This window comes from Python bivittatus, unplaced genomic scaffold, assembly GCF_059951505.1.
Source record: "Python bivittatus isolate LINGU-HERP-01145 unplaced genomic scaffold, Pbiv_v1 ctg000840_np1212, whole genome shotgun sequence".
Lineage (NCBI taxonomy): Eukaryota > Metazoa > Chordata > Lepidosauria > Squamata > Pythonidae > Python > Python bivittatus.
In genome coordinates this window covers 13,168,937-13,189,501 of record NW_028277113.1, presented here as the reverse complement: position 1 = coordinate 13,189,501, position 20,565 = coordinate 13,168,937, and the positions used below count along the sequence as shown (strand labels likewise).

General features: G+C 37.1%; 1 protein-coding gene across 6 annotated transcripts in view; it reads right to left on the bottom strand.

The window, feature by feature from the left end:
* FARS2 (phenylalanyl-tRNA synthetase 2, mitochondrial) overlaps nucleotides 1-20,565 on the bottom strand; it is a 238,406-nt gene that overhangs the window by 81,563 nt on the left and 136,278 nt on the right. For all 6 annotated transcript variants that reach the window (XR_015794111.1, XM_088131034.1, XM_088131038.1 and 3 more), the window contains one exon: nucleotides 5,858-6,018. Coding sequence is in view for 5 of the 6 variants with exons in the window: in XM_088131034.1 (XP_087987160.1) it covers nucleotides 5,858-6,018 (161 nt within the window). In the remaining variant the exon portion in view is untranslated. The remainder of the gene's footprint in view (nucleotides 1-5,857; nucleotides 6,019-20,565) is intronic.

Here is a 20,565-nt window from a genome sequence, read left to right as displayed (position 1 = left end):
CATTTCATTTAGTCTCCATCCAAAAGAACTGGACTTCTTTTATAAATCAAACTCACAGGATTGTGATTCAAAAAAGTCTGTGGTAGTAGCTCTACTTAAGAAACCTTAGTAGCTGAATTCTTTGAAATCCAAATCATATCTATTCTTGAAAAGGATCTATGTCTTTCAGAAAAGTATGTGTACTCTCTTGAATTGCCATTGTTCTGTCTTCATATATCAACAAGCCCTAAATTATCCATCAAATCAAAGAAAACTTTTGGTAATTTGCCTGGAGTGATTTTAATATTTTCCTCAGAAGTTCTATCCAGTTGTGGGGAGATCACTCCATTCCAATCCCCCATCAACATCAATTTTCATAAGAAAAACCCATTAGTCTCTCCATAAGTCTTTTATAGAACAGTACTTTATCCTCATTTGGGAAATAATTTCCCAATATCAGAGTCTCATGCAAATTAATTTCCACCCCAACAAATCTACCATGCTCATCAGTCAACACAAGTTCTGGTTTTAATTGAGGGTTTATATACAAAACAATTCCATTTCTTTTTTTTAGTTCCTGATGAAATAAATTCTTCAACCAAATTTTTATAAATCAAATATTTTATGTCCTTTTTTCTAATATGTGTCTCTTGTAAGCAAACTATATCTTGTTTTATTTTTTTTTCAAATATGATTTTTTTTCTTTTTTGAGGAGTATTTGCTCCATTTATATTCCATGTTAAGCATTTGTAATCCATAATCAAGCCAAAAATTTAGAAAAGTCAATATCTGTAGGGCGTAGTTCAGTATTATCCCTTTCAGCTTCCTGTTGCGCCTGTTGAAGTTTTTGTGTAGTCTCATCTGACACCTCCATTTGAATCCCCCCCGCAATTCCTCTTTAATTTTTTTAGAAATTCCATCACCTTCTGGACAGAATTCAGCCAAAACCTCTGCTGTTTAAAAGTAAAAATCACATTTTCCAATTTGTCTCATCAAAATGGAATCTTTTTTTGCTTTAATCTATCAGTCAAAAAAAAAGTACTCTTTTCTCTTATACAAAGTTCTAATATGAATTTCTTTAAGAACAATTACATCTGTATTATCAATCTTCAGTCTCGTATTAAAATGCTGCTGTAAAACCTGATCTCGTCTTCTTCCTGACAAAGTGCACCAAGACATACCTTAGAATATTTCTTATTCTTGAAAATCTTATTCTATATATTTTATCAATTTCTGCCTCTGTATCCTCCTCATCCCAATCCCAAAAAAATTGCTAAAGCTTTAATAACTTTCTCTCTAATATCTTCATCAGAATCCTCTGGAATTGCTCTAAATCTCAAACAAAATTTCTTCTCTCTCAGTTCCAGTATGGCCAAATTATCTAATTCTCTTTCCAACATTCTGTCTATAACTTCTGTTTTACTCTCCAGAATTTCCACTTTGTCATTAATTTGTTTTACATCTCCAGACACTTATTTTACAGAGCTTTCCATCTTCTTAACTTCTTTCACCTCTTCTTTCATCTTTACAAGTCTTTCATCCATTCTCTTTTCAAAAGCTGTCAATTTAGTATCAAGTGATTCAGCTAACTTATTCCCCAATTCCTCAAAGATTTTCTGAAGTAAATCTAGTGTAATTCCTCCCTCTGCAGGTTGTTCTAGTGATCCTCATCTTTCCTCTGCTGTTTTTGCTCCTTTTCTGGTGGTTGGTAATATTATAATCCAAAAGTGAAAGTGTCTCAATTGCAAGGGAAAGATTAAAAGGCAAACTTTCCTTTTTGTCTTCCTGTGCCCTTAACGCTTTCATCTCAAATGGCATTCCATAGTTGCAGTCAGCATCACAGTCTGGCTCATATTACCTTTATCTTTTGTTTTGTAAAATCCACCAATTGTCTGCACTCTTTAATAGTAAACAAAAAACATTCCCACAAAGATCTGGGCCATTTGTCTGTTTTAATTCCAATTTGTTCAAAAGCACTTTCACCAAAAACTAATCTTTCAAAATTACTATCCCCTTTATCCATTTTAAACTTTCTTACATCCATTCCATGTTAAGCTTTTTGCCAAAAGTTTTTAAATTTTTGAACTTCCCCTTTTTCCCCCTTTTTAATCCAGAAAGAATGTTGACTTACCAAGTGGAATTCTCTTATCCTGCTGCTCAGAAAATCTCTCTTTAGCTGTAAATTAATTATATGTTTAAGAAAATGAGCTTTTTGCGAACCTTGTGTCCATATAGGCTGCATTCCGGCTGCAAGCTTAATTGAAATCCCTTGACTCCCAGCTGCTGAACTCATGAGCCGACTACAAAAACTTCAGTTCCTGCAGTCTACTCACAAGGAGCAGCTGCCCAGAGTGCAAGTGGGCGATCTCACAATCTTTCCTTGTCCAGAAAGACTGCACCAGCCAGAATTGGTTGTCTAGCCACCGACCTCCACTGCAATGCCATCCGCGCTCCTTCAGGGACATCTAGTCTGCCATAGATCCTCACCCAGAAGCACCCCAAAACTAAAATACTCCTCAATAAGGTTTCTGTCTAAAATTATTGGATTGGGGGAATAAAAGAGGCCAAATAAAATACAAATGATGCCTCATAGCTTAAATCTGGAACCCTCATTCCATGTTATACAATTCAATGAACCACAGCAGCCATCTGATGGGCAGGTGTTTTAGGCATTCTGGGGAAGGGGTCATTTTGAATGCCAAATGTTATTTACAAACAGGAGTAAAGGGTAGTTATATCAGACTCCAGTACCAGCCAACTTTATTAATGTACTAAATTTTGCAAAGTCCATTTTACAGGGCCATTCTCTTCTGCTGACAGGTTTTATTTATTTATTTTATTGTCAACATGAAAACCATTCCAATTCATTTGTCTTAATGGCAATTCACACTAAGTTAGAAAAAGAATTGCAAGCAGAATGTAAATTATTCAGTAAATCCCTTAAAAATAACAAGCTTAAAATTAACATTTTGGAATCAATCCTGAGATTGCTTCTATGCACATCCATGACAAAATTTACCATTCCCTGATAGTTTGACTGCAGTCTATAAAGAAAAAAAGAAGTATTTCAGCTAATTGATTAGGTCCTGGAAATTCACTGCCTATGTCATTTGGATGCTATGGATGAGTGGAGTCAGCTGTATATTTTTTGCACAAGTACCTGCTTAAGTATGTTACTAACTTCCCTCAAAAGTTCTCACAATAATTTTCATGCATGCACATAATGTTTTCACTGAGAGGAAACTTAGAGCCTGTCACCACGGAATGAAAGAAACGCATGTAGCAAACTTGCTTGTGGGATAACATCTTTTTACACTACAAAAAGTTTGAGTTCATTTGACACATGTTCTCAGATATTTTCACATGTTTACAAAATCCAGACACTTTGCACATATTCTCAATTACAATAAAGCTAATTAACCAATAAATCATATTGTGGGTTGTACCTCATTATTTCAGGTATCCAAGTTCAATTTACATACTAATGGATGCATATTTGCTCTTAATAGATGCATTGTTAAAAAGTAAAACGTAATAAATGAAAACCATTTAAGCATCATACGCCATACCGATGAAAATATCTGAGAATGCATGTATTTTTATTGTGAAATAATGCTAATGAGAAACTGAAATGACAAACATGAATTAACATGAAGAAAACTAGTTGAAAGTTATGAAGACTACCTAAACATCTCGCTCTGAGATAATAGTGACTGAAATGGCTGGTTTGAGCACATACAATCATTTCTCTCAGAGTCAATTTCACCAGTTATGTAATCATCATATTCTGCAACGCAGTTAAATTATAGTGTCTATTTTTAATGCAGGCCTGTCTCCCTAGTGGTGTGATCTACATAAAACTACATTGAAGTTCAGTATACCTAGTGACTTTTGTAATCCTATATTTAGCATTATTTGAACATAAATGCCCAGGAATCTAATTGTATTGATAGAAGTGAAGATGTTAGTAAGGCTGGAGAATTTATTACAACCATAGATCTGTAGGAAATATGTTATCTCATCTCTTTCTTTAGTTTTGCACTAGCTTCAAACTTCATGGGGATATAGGATCTGTAACTGTGTGTTTACTTCCACTGCCCTTTCCTTTTGTAAGTGTTATCCTTCTTCTGATCCCTCCCATTCCTGGGGCTCATCAGTCCATCAGATACCTCTAATCATCTGGAAAATAGTATAAGTGTAACTTTCAAGTTATCTCATGATATCTGGAACTATAAACTCTTTCCAGCTTCTCAGATCTTGGTAGGACTTCTATCTCCATGACAATGGTGTAGCATGCACCACATTTAGATTTCATTTCACTTTTCATAATGGATTGTGAGGTGAGACATATCCATGGCATTGGCAAGAAAATTATCCCTTCCCACATACATATGCAATTCTTCATTCCCCTTACTATTCAAAATACAAAGAAGAGTGGCTTAGGAATTGCATGGGATATACAACTTGGATCAGCAGTATTACTGATATCCATGCCTGAGTGCTTCATGCTGGCTCCAGCCAGATAAGCAAAGTGTTCCCATTAAGAAACCAGTTACAGGTAGTCTCCAGTTTAAGAACAAGTTCCGTTCCCAGGGTCTGTCCTTAAGTCAAATTTGTGGGTAAGCTGGAACAGTATTATTATAAAATACTGTATAAGTAGTATACAGTATAGAGCTCAAACCATTGTGTATTTAAATTGAATCACTGTATATTTAACTCAAATTTTGCTACAATAGGCTCCATTCTTAACTATGGGTCGTCTGTAAACCAGGCATTCTTAACCCAGAGACTACCTGTATATCAAGCTTTAGAACTTGTAAGACTTTGCCCAAGGGCTCAGGGGTATAGTGCAAGTCCACAGATTTTATTCACCTAATTTCTTTATTCTTTCAACATCCAGCTGACCCTCCCTCTCTCTTACAATTTTTCAAGCTGTTTAAGATGAGATAGACTGATTGATTCCTTTTTGAGCTGCAACTGCTTTTCCACATGTCTGTGAAAACCATCAGTTACTTCTTCATAGTCATTTGGTAGCCTGACCACAGTTGGAAAACAACACACGTAAAAGTGCAACCTCTATGCCCTTTTCAGTTAATATTGATTAAATGAATAAAATTAGAGATGCATATTGAAACTCATGGAAAGCTGAGCTGAATTAGCCTACTGCTTGAATATGTTACTGCTTAAATAAGATGCAGTAAATTCAGTTTGTGGTGACTGATGGGTTCTAATATGAAGTTAGTAGCTTCTTTCCCCGTGTAGTTGTCAGTTTTAAACTAGGCTATCCACAAACTCACCGAGGCTGAGAAAGAAAAGGTAGTATTTCAAAACATTACTAAAAAAGAGCAGATGGATGTTTCAATGCCAGGCTTACCTGGAAAAAGGGCAGTAAGCCTCTTAGTTTTACATTCTGATAAAAACAACTCACAGAGACACCACCTGAATGAATTCACTCATCAATGAGAGCCAGAGTTTTGTTTATTCAGTTTTTAAGATTCTGTATCCTAACCTCTTATTTCTTAACATAAAACATAATTAATGAAACTCCATATGAATATTGCTTCTCTGATCCTGCTCTACTACTACAGCCTTAATAGCCCTATTCTCCCACCTTCTGCTCCAAAATGCTACAGTAGATTACTTAGACAAAGTATCTGCATTATAGGACTTCAGCCTGTCTTAAACATTAGTTTCTCCATTACTGTATGAACATCTACAATAATTATGAACCCAAACAGAGATATTATATTTTTGACATACTTTTCTCTCAAGAAAAAATTAAAACAGCTGACTAAATAAATGTACTATTTCCACAGAAATAAAATTTCAAATGATTTGCTATTAATCTCTGTCAACATCTTTCATATTTTAATCTTACCTGGAAGTGTATGTTTTGGTCAATATGAAGCACATCAAACTGTTTCAGGAAACGTTCATCTTTGCTCCAGAAAAGGCGGATGTCAGGGATTCCATACAGGATCATGGCCAACCGCTCTAATCCCAGACCAAATGCCCAACCAATTTTGTTCTCAGCACCAGCTGCAGTTACAGAAAAGAAGAAATAAAAGAAAACCAGGGCATAAAAGTGAACTATGAGGGAATGAAATAAAAGTATACTAGCTAAATAATGGGTAGATTCCAGAAGTTAATTAAATAGAATGTGATAATTCCCAAAGAATGAACTATTTTTTTTTAAAGGAAAAAGTGAACCAGCATTCCATTTCTTACTTTATTCCATCACAGATTCCACTTTTGTGGAGCCATCCTGTCTTCCCTAATGCATACTGCATTTTCCCTGAAAATGAAAATCCACTATGTCACAGAGAAGAACATGTGATAATAAATTCTGCTTCACTGTGGGTATGTGAAATACTTCCTTGTAACTATTTTGAATCTCCTACCATTCAGCTTCATATGATGACTCTGAATTCTAGTCATAAGGATAAAAAACTCCCACTCCCCTCCCTTTTCCTCTTAGCCATTCATTCATTCATACATTCGTTCAATAATTTTAGTAGATATTTTAAAAGAACAACATCAAGAAGAAAAACAGAAAAAAAAAGAAAATGAAAAAGAATTTATAAGCAATATAAGTTTAAATAAAAATGTCTAAGTAACATAGTGTGGGTTTTTGGGGTGACTTCAAGTCACTCTTGACTCCTGGCAACCGTCTGGACTAGTTCCGGCAGTTTTCTTGGCAAGGTTTTTCAGAAGTGGTTTACCACTGCTTCCTTCCTAGGGCTAAGAGGCAGTGACTTGCCTGAGGTCACCCAGCTGGCTTTATGCCAAGGCAGGACTAGAACTCAGTCTCCCAATTTCTAGCTTTTGTTCCTTAATCACTACACCAAACTGGCTCTCTTACATAGATTACTGCTGCATATTGAAGTACAGGTAATCCTTATTTAGCGACCACAATTGGGACCAGAAACTGGGTCATTAAGTGATGTGGTTGCTAAGTAAAACCACGATTGTGCTTATGATCTTACTTCAGCTTTCCTTTGCTTTACAGACCTGCTAAGGTCGTAAATGTGAGGATTGGTCACAAAATTACTTTTTCATCACTGTCATAAGTAATGACTGGTTGCTAAATGAGGCAGTTGCTGAATGAGGATCTCCTGTATCTTGTATCAATTTAAGGCTTCAGAACATTATTGAAATCAAGTTGATAGTCAGTAATATGAATCATAAGTCCACATAAGGGATTAATAAAGATTTCTGTCTAATCTTAGAATTCTATCTTTATTTAACAAATCAACCAAGAACTAATATATCAAGGCCTTATGTTAACAGAATCCCAAACTTCAGTTGTGGTACAAGTCTGTATGTAGAATTGTAATTCATAAATGGTTTCCAAGTTGAATTAAATTCTGTATTACACTTGTTCTTCAAATATAAATTTCTTTTTGACATTGATGCATATTACCACAGCTTAGTTTGCCATTCTTGTATAGAGCATATTACATATGATTTCCAATAAAAGGCATAAAGTGTTCTGTTATCACATACAATGCCAGCTCAGTATATTTTATGAGTATATAAGGTTTTATAATGTTAAACAGAAAAACGACTGGCCAGAAAGAGGAATTCAACCTTTAAAATTTATTGTATTCTACAATAAATCATCTTCTAGAACTGTTGGGCTTTTCAATATGACCAGCAAATGTAAAAAAAGGATGCAACCTGATTATTGCGTTTACAAGAAATTTTAGACAATGAATTGTCTATTTTGGCAATCAATACTGGAGTACTATACCAATGGTAAAACATCTCACACCAGTTTTTTTCTGTTATATTTATGATAAATTTAATATTCAACTTCCATTGATATTCCTGTTGTTGCATATCAATTATCCTGTTTAACTTCTTCATCCATTTAATCATACTCTACATAATTTTATATCACTCAAACATACCTGGGCTTAGATGACTAAAATATTTGAACCTTTCTTATATAAACTAGCTATTGTTTTCTGCATTTCCTCTGTTTTTGTTTCAAACTACCCTTTAATAATTTGATGCTGTCAGCAAACATGGTCAGTTTACTGCTTGCACTATAAGCAAATACACCAACCCCACAAAAGAAATTAGAGAAATAAGTGTTAGCACTTAGGAGAACTGATTGATTCCTGCTTTTTGTTTGATGTACTTTAACCAAGAATAAGAGGGCTTTTCTTATCTAGGGCTACTAAAACTACTCATGAGCCTGGTGAATGTTAACAGACTTTTCAAAGTTCAGTCTTTGCTGCTTTACCCTGTTTCTGTGCAAATCTCACATGCTCAAATAAATTTCAAAGTTCAGCGAGAAAAGATATACTTTTGCAAAAGCCAAGTACAATCTTCTTGTCCTTCTGGGCTTGTAATGGTTTCAATACATTTTCTAAAACCCTCAGGTAAATTTAACAGACATAATTCTTTGGATCCCACTGTTAAAAAATTAGTGTTACGATATACACTTTCTGGTACTTTGATACAGGCCTTTTAGGGATATATTACATATTTAGTTAAAAGATCACCCTTTATATATCACCATTCCTTAAGAAGGATACCGTCTAGATCCAATTTGTTTCTTTTTCAGTTTTCTCTGGCTCTTCTTTTGGCATGCAGCCTAACTTTCCTACAATGGCACTTCTTCCTTTAGAAACTGGGTGAGTCTTGTCCACTCTTAAAGGGTTCAAAATTGTGCTCAATTAGAGTTTTATACACAATGTTCTTGGGGTTGTGCTACATAGGGAATTCTGGGGAATTTTATATCAGTCAAAATAATATAAAGTCAAATTCTGAAGATGAATCAGGAACATATGATGCCACCAAAGTGAAGGTGCTAATTCTCAATTTCATCATCATCATCAATAATAATAAAAGCTATTTAAAGATTTCATCATCTCACCTCCATTACATCAACCCGTCCCCACCCAGTCAGGCATGTTGCAGGCCGCATCAGTGAGAGAATGTCAGCTGGCAGGGCCCAGGAGGAAAGTCTTCTCTGCCATTGTCCCCACCTTTTGGAATATTCTCCCCCCAGAGGCACAGTGAGCCCCTACCCTCCTGGTTTTCCAGAAAGCATTTAAGACATGGCTGTGCCAGCTTGCATGGGGCAGTAAGAGTTTTAATCAACCTTGGGGGTGGCTAGTGTCCTGATGTCACTCTTGAGTTATTCGCCAATTCCATCATTCTTGGAATTTATTTATTATTTTTAAGATTGTTTTTATATTGTTTTAATTGATTTTATCTCGTTTGTAAACTGCCCAGAGTCGCTTTTCAATGAAATGGGCAGTGACAAATTTGATATATAAATATATATATATATATATATATATATATATATATATATATATAAAAAATAAACATACCCGTAACTCACAATTAAGAATATCAAACACTGCTGTACATAATTAATAATCTCCTAATAAGCTAGTATCTTGTTAGCTTACAGGAACAAATCAGTGCAAGAGCCAAATCAGTGCAAATCAGTCCGAGGGAAAACAAACTGAAAAACAAAATGGAGTTAAAAGAGAGCAAACTTCTTAAGCAGACAAGGCTATACAAACAATAGAAATGGGTCTGCAGTGCAATGTAAATTGACCATCTAAGACTTGGGGTAATGCTTTGGTCTCCGCTTTGGAGGGCTGAGTAGGAGGCTATACCCTGTCACTCTAAGAAATGGTGTGAGTAAATCCCTTAGATAGAATTCCATTTGCATTTTCATATCTTAGCCCCATTTAATAAATTTACATGTAACACCTCCTGGGTTATTTGGGTTATTTTACTTACATACTGGTTGTCTTGTTCAAACTAATTAGAGCAGGAGTGCCTAATCATGACCATGGGCATCCTTTTTGTGATTCAAGATTAGAGTATCGGTTATTTTTATATTTAACATTGTGCCAAGAATGGGTTTTATTGTTCAAAGGCAGCTTAAAATGCTGTAATTATAAGTATACTAAGAAAAGAAGCTATCTTAAATAGTCAGATCACTGCTACCTCTAGTTCAATCTTGCCTGCACTGACTGGCAGGATCTCTTTAGAGTTTTAAACCACAGCATATTCCAGACTTAGATGGGGATGCAAACAACCAAACCTATGATCTTCCATGTGCAAAAAGGGTGTTCTAACACTCTCCTATGATTTAAAACTTTTGGTCACAAGAATAACAGGTGGGATTTGTTAAAAAAAATTATTCTATTAGATTTATATTCCACTTTTCTTCCTTCTGGTTCAAGGCAACCCTCAGGTGTTGTATTTGGCCTCAATTTTCCTTCCTGTAGAAGTACTGTGAAAACATATAGTATCAGTTTCAACTGCCTTTAATTGTTAATAATTGTTTTTATCTCTTTTTAAATTTTTTAATGCTGTATTTTATTTTAGTGATCAGTCCCATACAGTATTTAATTAAAAAAGATGGGATATAACTAAACTAAATTAAGTAAACCAAACCAACTAAATATTCCATAACTCCTTTCTGAAAAACATAGGAATACATATTGGCAACCAAATCATCATGTAGGACACAGAATATAACAAGGTATAGCCATGTCCAGTGGGCTACTTACTACACATGTAACACCAGAAAACTCAAACAAATAAGCAGTTTTGCAAATAACTTCATAATAAGTTTCATTTTAAAAAATGGATTACAAATTAATTGTCTGTCTTCCACAATTCTACAATCACAGTTTAACGACAATTAACAGTTTTATGTCCTCCTAGAAATTGTCAGAAATGATAAAAAGGCCATAATGGCTTTTAAAATTCATCCTTATTATCAAAATGCATATTGCATATCATTATCCAAATATATAATTGAAAGATAACAAAAAAGAAAAAAAGAAAAGTTTGTCAGACAGCTTTTAATTGCATGCTCCTTTCCCATCTAATTTGAGAATTGTCAGCAAATCTCAAAAGAAAAGCATAACAGCATGTGTTGACATTTGATCTCTGCTCATCGCTGAAAGCCCACTTGAGCATCAATCACAATTAACAAGTGAAACATTGAAAAATATTATCATTTAAAATAACTGGGATTGTCAACATTTTAGAGATCTTCCTTTAAAAAGAAAATGAATCACCAACATTTTAATCAATGCATTTCATTAATAGAAATAATGAAGTTGATCCTATAAAACATGTTCACTCTTTTATGTTGCCCTTTAAATCTGGTTCTCACCATCCACAGACTTTCTACCAGGCTAAAATAACTCTTTAGGATGACTAAAGTTAACTTTACTAGGGTCAGACCATCATATCATAATTGCCCAGAGTTCCCCCATTGGGGGGAGATGGGCGGTTCAAAAATTTAATGAATAAATAAAAAAAATAAAAAAATATCTATCTAGCTTTTAGCAGCACATATATGTGATCAAATGATCATCTGGCATTTGGAAATCAGACTGCTTGTTTCCTGCCATTACAATTTGCAAGAAACCAGCAGTTAATTTCCTCTAGATCAGTATGAAAAATGAATGGATCTATCTATGGCTCTAAGAGATATACTTTTTTTGTGGCTCTCAGGCTGCCCACCCATGACTTAACAGGGCAATACAGCTGACCATGCTAGTCCAGATTAAATATGATGTTCTGTATGGGACATCTCCATCCATAGTACTGAGAAGAAGAATCTTGCTACAGTTCTGCCTTAAATAGAAATCTGTAACAATTGTTGAACAGTGGGACTTCAATCCCTTGACAAAATAATAATAGCTAACATAAACAATGCAAAAAATGATCACATGGTTAGTACTTGCCTGTATTCAGTCACTATAGTGGATTAAAGATTATTTCCCAGTTCACAATTTTTTTTTTCCAATAAAGATTTTAATGCTGTGCAAAATTCATTCTAAAGTTTCAATATTTGGGGGAAAATGTTTTCTCCCTACAACATATGAACTGGAAACCTGATCATACACTTCAGTGGACCCTAAGTATATTTGCAAAAAAGAAGGCAGCACTGATTCCAGTGACAGCTACTTCCCTGTGAATCTGCGTAGAATTAAAGTCATAAGACATTGCTAGGCTTTAATTTTTTAATGAATCTTAAACATAATATAGCCCAATTCTAATATCAGCCCCTCTGTCAGCAAGATGTCTCTTCTAGCTCTGTGCTCCTCCAGCCTGAATTGGTATGCTGACACGAGCTGATCAGCCAACAGTTGATCAATGGTACAGCATTTGTTGTGCTGCCACTGGAAAGCTGGGAAGCCTCCTTAGATGCTGCAAGCCTCGCTGGCTGCCCAAAACCACATTCCAGCTGCCCAGCAGTTTGCTTTAGAGGATCCACTCTCTACCAGCCTCCCAAGTCACCACCAGTACTGTTTCCCACACCATGCTAGACCACAAAGGTCTCCCCAATGTACCAACTATTTCAATTACTAAAAAAAAAAAACACCCTCCACACAAAAAGCTCCACTAAACATCTTGCCTCCATGCATATTAAAAAAAAAAAAGTTAGGATCTATGTTTTTTACTGCCGTGCTTATCACCACATCAAGCCACTAACCAGCAAACCATCTGAACTGTTTCATCTGCTCCCTTCATTGCAAAGTCTTGCAGTAAAACTTCCTTATACTATTTAACTGACCAGTGAGTCAAAGGCCTGGGTACCATTCTGCTGAGAACTGATCTCTTTTCTACGATTACACATTGTTGTCTCCTCTCAGGGCCTCCTCTCTGCCCCTGAAATAGATAATCTGTTCATTCAACAAATTTCCAGAAACATGATTTTCCTATAGTTCACTGCATATCATAGGAAAGATCTGTTTCAACTATTGGATGTAAAACTCTTATCCTATCAATCACAGTAGGAGGGAGCAACGTACTAGCATTAGGTGAACCCTATACCTTGCATTCCTTAGCAGCCTGGCCAGAGAGGTCATTTGCTTTAAGGTAGCCAAACAGCAGAAAATTATCGACATTTCTTTGAACAAACCCAGAAGTTTCTACAAACAATTACTAGGTATACTACAAACAGATTTCAATACAAGAGACAGATGAGTCCTTAAACTACATATCTTCACATATAGAAGAAGAAAAGCAAGTTCAGGAGGAAGACATTCGAGATAATACAAGTAGTGGTAAGCTGTTTGTTTCTACTGAAGATAATATAAATGTCTCAGACTCTAATGACTTAGATAATATTTATCCCAATATTACAGCTGCTAATGGTATGGCTAAACAGCTTTTTAACTGCCCAAAGAGTAAAATCCCTTTTTGAACAAATAAGTGCAATTTCAACAAAAATAGAAGAGTTAAAGGGATCCTTTGATAGCCTTACAGAAACTACTATTAAGAATACAATAATGCCATTTGACTTTAACCCAAACTCCTTTATGGCAAAAAGTATTAATACTTAATGCAACCAAATTTTTTTTGGTAAAAATAGAGAGTGTATTCTTACCTATCAACACAACAAAATTGTTCCATCAGTGCTAGGAAGCAATACTCTAAAGACTCTATTAAATTTCTTTAAGCCAACTTCTTCCTTATAAACTACTAGCAACTGATGTTAACAGTATAGGTAGTCCTCAATTAATGACCACTCATTCAGCGACTGTTCAAAGTTGTGCTGGTGCTGAACAAGTGGTACTTACAATTGGTCCTTGAAGTTCCAGCTGTCCCAGCACCCCACGGTCATGTGATCACGATCCAGATGCTTGGCAACTAGCTTGCACTTATGATGGTTGCAGCGTCCTGCAGTCATGTGATTGCCGTTTGTGACCTTCCCTGCTGGCTTCCCACAAGCAAAGTCAATGGGGAAGACATCAGGGAAGCTCACAAGTTGCTCCTGCTCCTGCCATTTTTTCTCTTGAGGACCTTGGCTATGGAGTATGAGATCCTGGGTATCTTGTACTCCATAGAACATGTGTGTGCCCACAGCACCCCCCATCTGCAGTCCGTAGTGCATGCACACATGCCTGCCTGCACTCGCACAGTGCTGCAGCATCCCTTCCCCTGCCTGCTTGCATTCACGTGGCGACATGGCACCCCTTCTCACACCCACCTGCACTCGCGTGGTACTGCAGTGTCCCTTCCCCGCTCGCCCACTCTCATGCGGTGCCACAGCAACCCCCCCAGCTACACTCCACAGCACTCACCCACCCACTGGCCTGCTTGTGAGCTCCTGGGATTTGCAACTTCCTGCTGGCTTCCCCATTTACTTTGCTTGTTGGAAGCTGGCAGGAAGTCACAAGTCAAGTGAGGTCCTCACTTAATGACCCACAATCCTTGCTTAACAACAGCAATGGGGACTGCTGGGATTGCTGTTGCAAAGCAATATGGTCATGTGACATTGCACTTTAGAACTGCATCACTTAGCGATGGAAATTCTGGTCCCAATTAGTGTTGTTAAACAAAATGTTTGGCATATCACTGTGAATTTGACCTATACTCTTCTCCTATGTTCTAGTCAAGCTAAAGTTAAACCTTTCTCAAAATATGGCATGATTTTATATCTTATGTTAATCAGGGAAAACAATTTTTTATGCCAGATTAGTATGTGGGAGGAATATGAAGCAATTATCAATATGTGGTTTTATGAATTGTTTTTTTCTCCTTTTCTAACCTTTATATATATATATATATATATATATATATATATATATACACATACACACACATACACACACACACACACATACACATACATACACACACATACATACATACACACACACACACATACATATATACATACACATACATACAGTGGGGCAAAAAAGTATTTAGTCAGCCACCAATTGTGCAAGTTCTCCCACTTAAAAAGATGAGAGAGGCCTGTAATTTTCATCATAGGTATACCTCAACTATGAGAGACAAAATGGAAAAAATCCAGAAAATCACATTGTCTGATTTTTAAAGAATTTATTTGCAAATCATGGTGGAAAATAAGTATTTGGTCACCTACAAACAAGCAAGATGTCTGGCTCTCACAGAACTGTAACTACTTCTTTAAGAGGCTCCTCTGTCCTCCACTTGTTACCTGTAGTAATGGCCCCTGTTTGACCTTGTTATCAGTATAAAAGACACCTGTCCACAACCTCAAACAGTCACACTCCAAACACCACTATGGCCAAGACCAAAGAGCTGTTGAAGGACACCAGAAACAAAATTGTAGACCTGCACTAGGCTGGGAAGACTGAATCTGCAATAGGCAAGCAGCTTGGTGTGAAGAAATCAACTGTGGGAGCAATAATTAGAAAATGGAAGACATACAAGGCCACTGATAATCTCCCTCAATCTGTGGCTCCACGCAAGATCTCACCCCGTGGGGTTAAAATGATCACAAGAACGGTGAGCAAAAATCCCAGAACCACATGGGGGGACCTAGTGAATGACCTGCAGAGAGCTGGGACCAAAGTAACAAAGGCTACCATCAGTAACACACTACGCCGCCAGGGACTCAAATCCTGCAGTGCCAGGCGTGTCCCCCTGCTTAAGCCAGTACATGTCCGGGCCCGTCTGAAGCTTACTAGAGAGCATTTGGATGATCCAGAAGAGGATTGGGAGAATGTCATATGGTCAGATGAAACCAAAGTAGAACGTTTTGGTCTAAACTCAACTCGTCGTGTTTGGAGGAGAGAGAATGCTGAGTTGCATCCAAAGAACACCATACCTACTGTGAAGCATGGGGGTGGAAACATCATGCTTTGGGGCTGTTTTTCTGCAAAGGGACCAGGACAACTGATCCGTGTAAAGGAAAGAATGAATGGGGCCATGTATCGTGAGATTTTGAGTGAACACCTCCTTCCATCAGCAAGGGCACTGAAGATGAAACATGGCTGGGTCTTTCAGCATGACAATGATTCCAAACACACCGCCCAGGCAACAAAGGAGTGGCTTCGTAAGAAGCATTTCAAGGTCCTGGAATGGCCTAGCCAGTCTCCAGATCTCAACCCCATGGAAAACCTTTGGAGGGAGTTGAACGTCCGTGTTGCCCAGCGACAGCCCCAAAACATCATTGCTCTAGAGGAGATCTGCATGGAGGAATGGGCCAAAATACCAGCAACAGTGTGTGAAAACCTTGTGAAGACTTACAGAAAACGTTTGACCTCTGTCATTGCCAACAAAGGATATATAACAAAGTATTGAGATGAACTTTTGATATTGACCAAATACTTATTTTCCACCATGATTTGCAAATAAATTCTTTAAAAATCAGACAATGTGATTTTCTGGATTTTTCCCCCCATTTTGTCTCTCATAGTTGAGGTATACCTATGATGAAAATTACAGGCCTCTCTCATCTTTTTAAGTGGGAGAACTTGCACAATTGGTGGCTGACTAAATACTTTTTTGCCCTACTGTACATACACACACACACACACACACATACATTACATACATACATACATATATATACATACAATATATGTATGTATATATATACATACAATAAATATATATATATATATACACACACACACATACATACATTACATACATACATACAATTTTATTGTACTGATTATAGTTACCGTAATTTTTTTTAGAAATAAAAATTTTTTTTTAAAAAAAAGAGAGACATTGTTACAGCCTCATCTCTACCCTCGAAATAGCTAATCTGTTTGTTCAACAAATTTCCAGAACTACAGCTTGCCCAATCAGCTCATTTCTGACAAAGGTCCATAGTTCACTGTACATTTTTGGAAATATCTATTTCAGCTATTGAATGTAAAACTCTTATCCTCTGCCTATTAATCATAGTTGGAGGGAGAAACAGTGAGAACAAATGACACCTCAGAGAAATACCTTTGTTGTTATATAAATTAACCACAAGACAACTGACCTGACCTTTTACCTATGACTGAGTTTGCTTATAGTAGTTCAGGTCATACGTCCACTCAGATGTTGCCATTTCAAGACACTTACAGTTATCATTTGTGCCTACTTCTAAATGTTTTCTGGCCCTCTCTCCTTCCAGTGGCTGTTTTCTCCAGAATTTTAGGTCACTTATTGCCACCTCAAGGATCAAATGGACTGCCACAAGGCCCCTTTTCAGTGCTCTGATGGTTGTCATCATCAGAAAAGCCTCTCTCATCTCTGATGGAGATCACATCTGGCTTTCTACCATGTTTCTCCCTTTCAAATGGCCATCTAAGAAGCTGCATGCTAACATTAACAGGCCATTCCCTGTAACTACATAAATCAACTTGTGATCTTTCCCCTGCAGATCCAGATACACTGAAAAAGCATCCAGTTTTCCACTGTCCAATCTTAGTTCTGGAACATTCTCTGTTCTTTATGCACCTCTGCCCCACCTTCCTCGTCAGATGGGGAAAGGAAGAGTTTGAGCTGGAACATATTTGGATTCTTGGCACAGGAGAGGCAGAATGAAATATTTAACTGGTTGAAATTGCTACCTGGACGATGAACAGCAGATAAGGCACATGCACCATGTCTTCTTCAGAAGTTCCATCTGCAATATCCTCACAAGACCAGGCCACTTAAATGGCTGTGCAATCAGATTTCTGCACCTACTAACAGTTTTTATGGGGAGGAAGTCAACTGTACAACTAATGAGAGACAGAAATTGCCCCACCCACATATGAAAGAGTGTTCTGGAATGGGGACAGCTGCTGCTGCTGCTGCTGACATGAACATTCCCCTCCTTCCTGCTGTCTTTAGTCAGGACAGTGGAAGGATGGAATGGTCTGAAAGGAGAGAGATTTTGTCAGCTCCAATCAAAGGAACAGAAATGAAAGGAGAGGCACAATACTAGCCAGCTTCCCACAACCAGAAAGAGAAAGGGAGAGAGGAAGAAGAAAATAGAGAAAATGGTAGTAAAAAGGCTAAAACTGGCAAGGCGGGAACCAGCAGTTCCCAAGCTAGAGAGGACCATTACATAAACATATCTCAGCCACCTAGGGCTGCCAAGCAAGCAGCCAAGTATCCATTAACTCAGAATGGCAGGAGCAGAAAGCTTAAGGTTTAAACTCTGTAGCTCAGATACAGTATATAAATAATTTGAATTCTTTATTCTGTGGTAGCCAATATGTTTATGGCTTCTTTCCTGTTTGCAAAAAGATTCTAATCTAGCTGAAGTGTGTCTGAAAGTCTTCTATTAAGTCAAGCCAATGGCCAAATAAGCAGTTAATTGTCTGGAAAGCTGTGATTTGTTACTAAGACTGGTCTGAAACCTGACAACAGCAGCGAAATCCATCCTATCCATAGAGCAGTTTGTGACTACAAATATTTACAGTAAAACAAAAAACAGGTGTCAGGACAAATAAACATGCTGAGATTCGACAGTCCCCTACCCTTCTATCCTTCCAGGGAGCATTCATGACCTGGCCCTCCCCTAACACATTATAAAGTAAGGGTAGAATCATTATTTAGAGGACTTAGGAATAAAAAACTGTCTTTCAAAAGTATATATGTTTAGGCAAGTAGCCACTTCCATATGCAGATGAGAGTGCTGCCAACAATTTTTCATTCTTTTCTTCTTCCCTGACTCAGCTTTAGTCTTGACCTTTCAAAACAGCTCAACAAACAGTATTCAATATCTGAATAACAACCTAGTCTTACTTAACATAATTTTATGCATGAAAAGCAACATCCCTCATCAGAATTAGACTATTAATAAAAGTATGTATAATGGAACTTCAAAATGATCAGTCAATTAAAACTTCCTTTCCATAACTAAGTCATTACTGATGCCAAATTAAATGTGAAAGAGTATCAGTATTCTTTATGTATGCCAATCCCATTCATTGAAGTTTACTGGTGACATATTACCAGGATGATCCAATTAGATTCATGCATGTATTGCGGTAAAACAGAGGGTTAAATAAATGCTAGACAATATAGCAAAAACAGCCTGGAGAATGGGAAATCCTACCAACTGTCAGCCCTATGAGGCATACCAGATCAGGAAACTGACTCCACAGGAGGACGAGAACTACACTTCATTAAAATAGGCTATGACAATGGAATCTTGCAAGTCTGATTGTGATTTTCCTTCCCTCCCTCTTTTACTCCAGTTAGTCAGGGAAGAGTTAGCCAGAGTCATTTCTTAATACTATCTCCTTTCCCAGAACGTATGGAATGCTTCTGTCCTTCTTGTTTACTTAACTGTTTCTAAATATTTGCTTCAGGGCAATCTCCCTGGTGCTCTACACCACCCCAAAGTGAAAACTCAGGCAAGAAAATAAGCTACAACAGCATGGAGTAACTTACTATTTATGTTTTGGGGAAACCAGCAAGAGATCAACATGAAAACCTTTGAGAAAAGGTTCATAGCCAATAGCAGAGTAAATGTCTTACACACAGAAGCTTTATATTTAATTTTCTTGGCATCTGCTCTTCTGAGAATGATTTATAGCATCCTGAGGAAGACCCACAAGTTACTTCTGGAAACCATGAAATGAGGATTCCTGCTCCCTTGAGATACATGGATTTTTCCTTCTGAGACTGAACTGTTAGCTCATTAACCACTAAGATCTAGAAAGCATAGGTGATAGAGGGTATACTTCAAGCAACCACATGGCCAAAAATGCCTGAGAAATAGAACTCTTTCTGGGTAAGATCCTGCTTACTCAGTTACATCTTTGCAAGATCCGCTCCATTGTGTGCCTGGGGTGTGACTTGGAGAACTTAGCTTTAAAAGCCCCTAACTACAGAGGAGACTTGCTTGCTATAAACAGGAGGACCAACCCCCTCCAAAAAAGTTTTTCCTTGGTGGATACTCTCTTTGTATTTGAGTCCTGAACTATGTTTTGGACCATTTATTTGGCCATGCCATTTTTTTCTCCTAAAAAGCAGATCTCAAAAAGCTATACCTGTGTATAGTCCTTGATGGCCTGGAAATCTACTTCCAAGCTGATTAGCACTAAGAGCTCTGGGATAGGGAGGCTCTATTAATGGTTCCTCTGTTCTAAACTGCACATAATGTCTCTCTCCCTGCTGACCTGCTGATTAACATTAGGAACAGCTGAAAAAGGTACTGACTAGTATTCACAGTGCTAATAAGCTAGGGAGAAGGAAGGAGGAAATGATGTATGTGCATATATCAACCCATTTCTGTATCCTGACAGCTGGCATGCAGCCTTTGACCTTTTGAACCTATGCTGCCCTATGGGTGGAAAGGCTGATCCTCTCTGGTGTGCCAAAGATCTGACTTGGTACCTGGCAGCCTCATTTTACAGTAACTTTGAGACATCTGTCCTCAAAGGCAAAACAAAACAGCATTTGGCTGCTTTATTTGTATCATGAAAAGAACAGTAAGCAGAAACAAACTAATAATATAAATGATTTTTTAAACGGAACATCAGATCAGAGGTAAATACCAATATCTATTTATTAAGATAAAGGACATCCTTTCAGACTTTATATAATTGTCATGAGGTGCACTCAGCCTCTCCTTATGTGCTTTAGTTTCAAGAAATGATGTTGTAAATGTGAGATAAAGTGCAGGGTAGAAAAATCAATTGTGTCTTTTAACCAATACAATTTTCACATTTACACTAAGACTGATTTTAAAACAACCTTGTTTAAACTTCACTGTTGAAGATACCCTGAGGCTATCTATAATGTATTTAACCAATGGATTGTTCTACCACTCTGTAGTGTCTTAAATATTCCTTATTTGGCCTCATC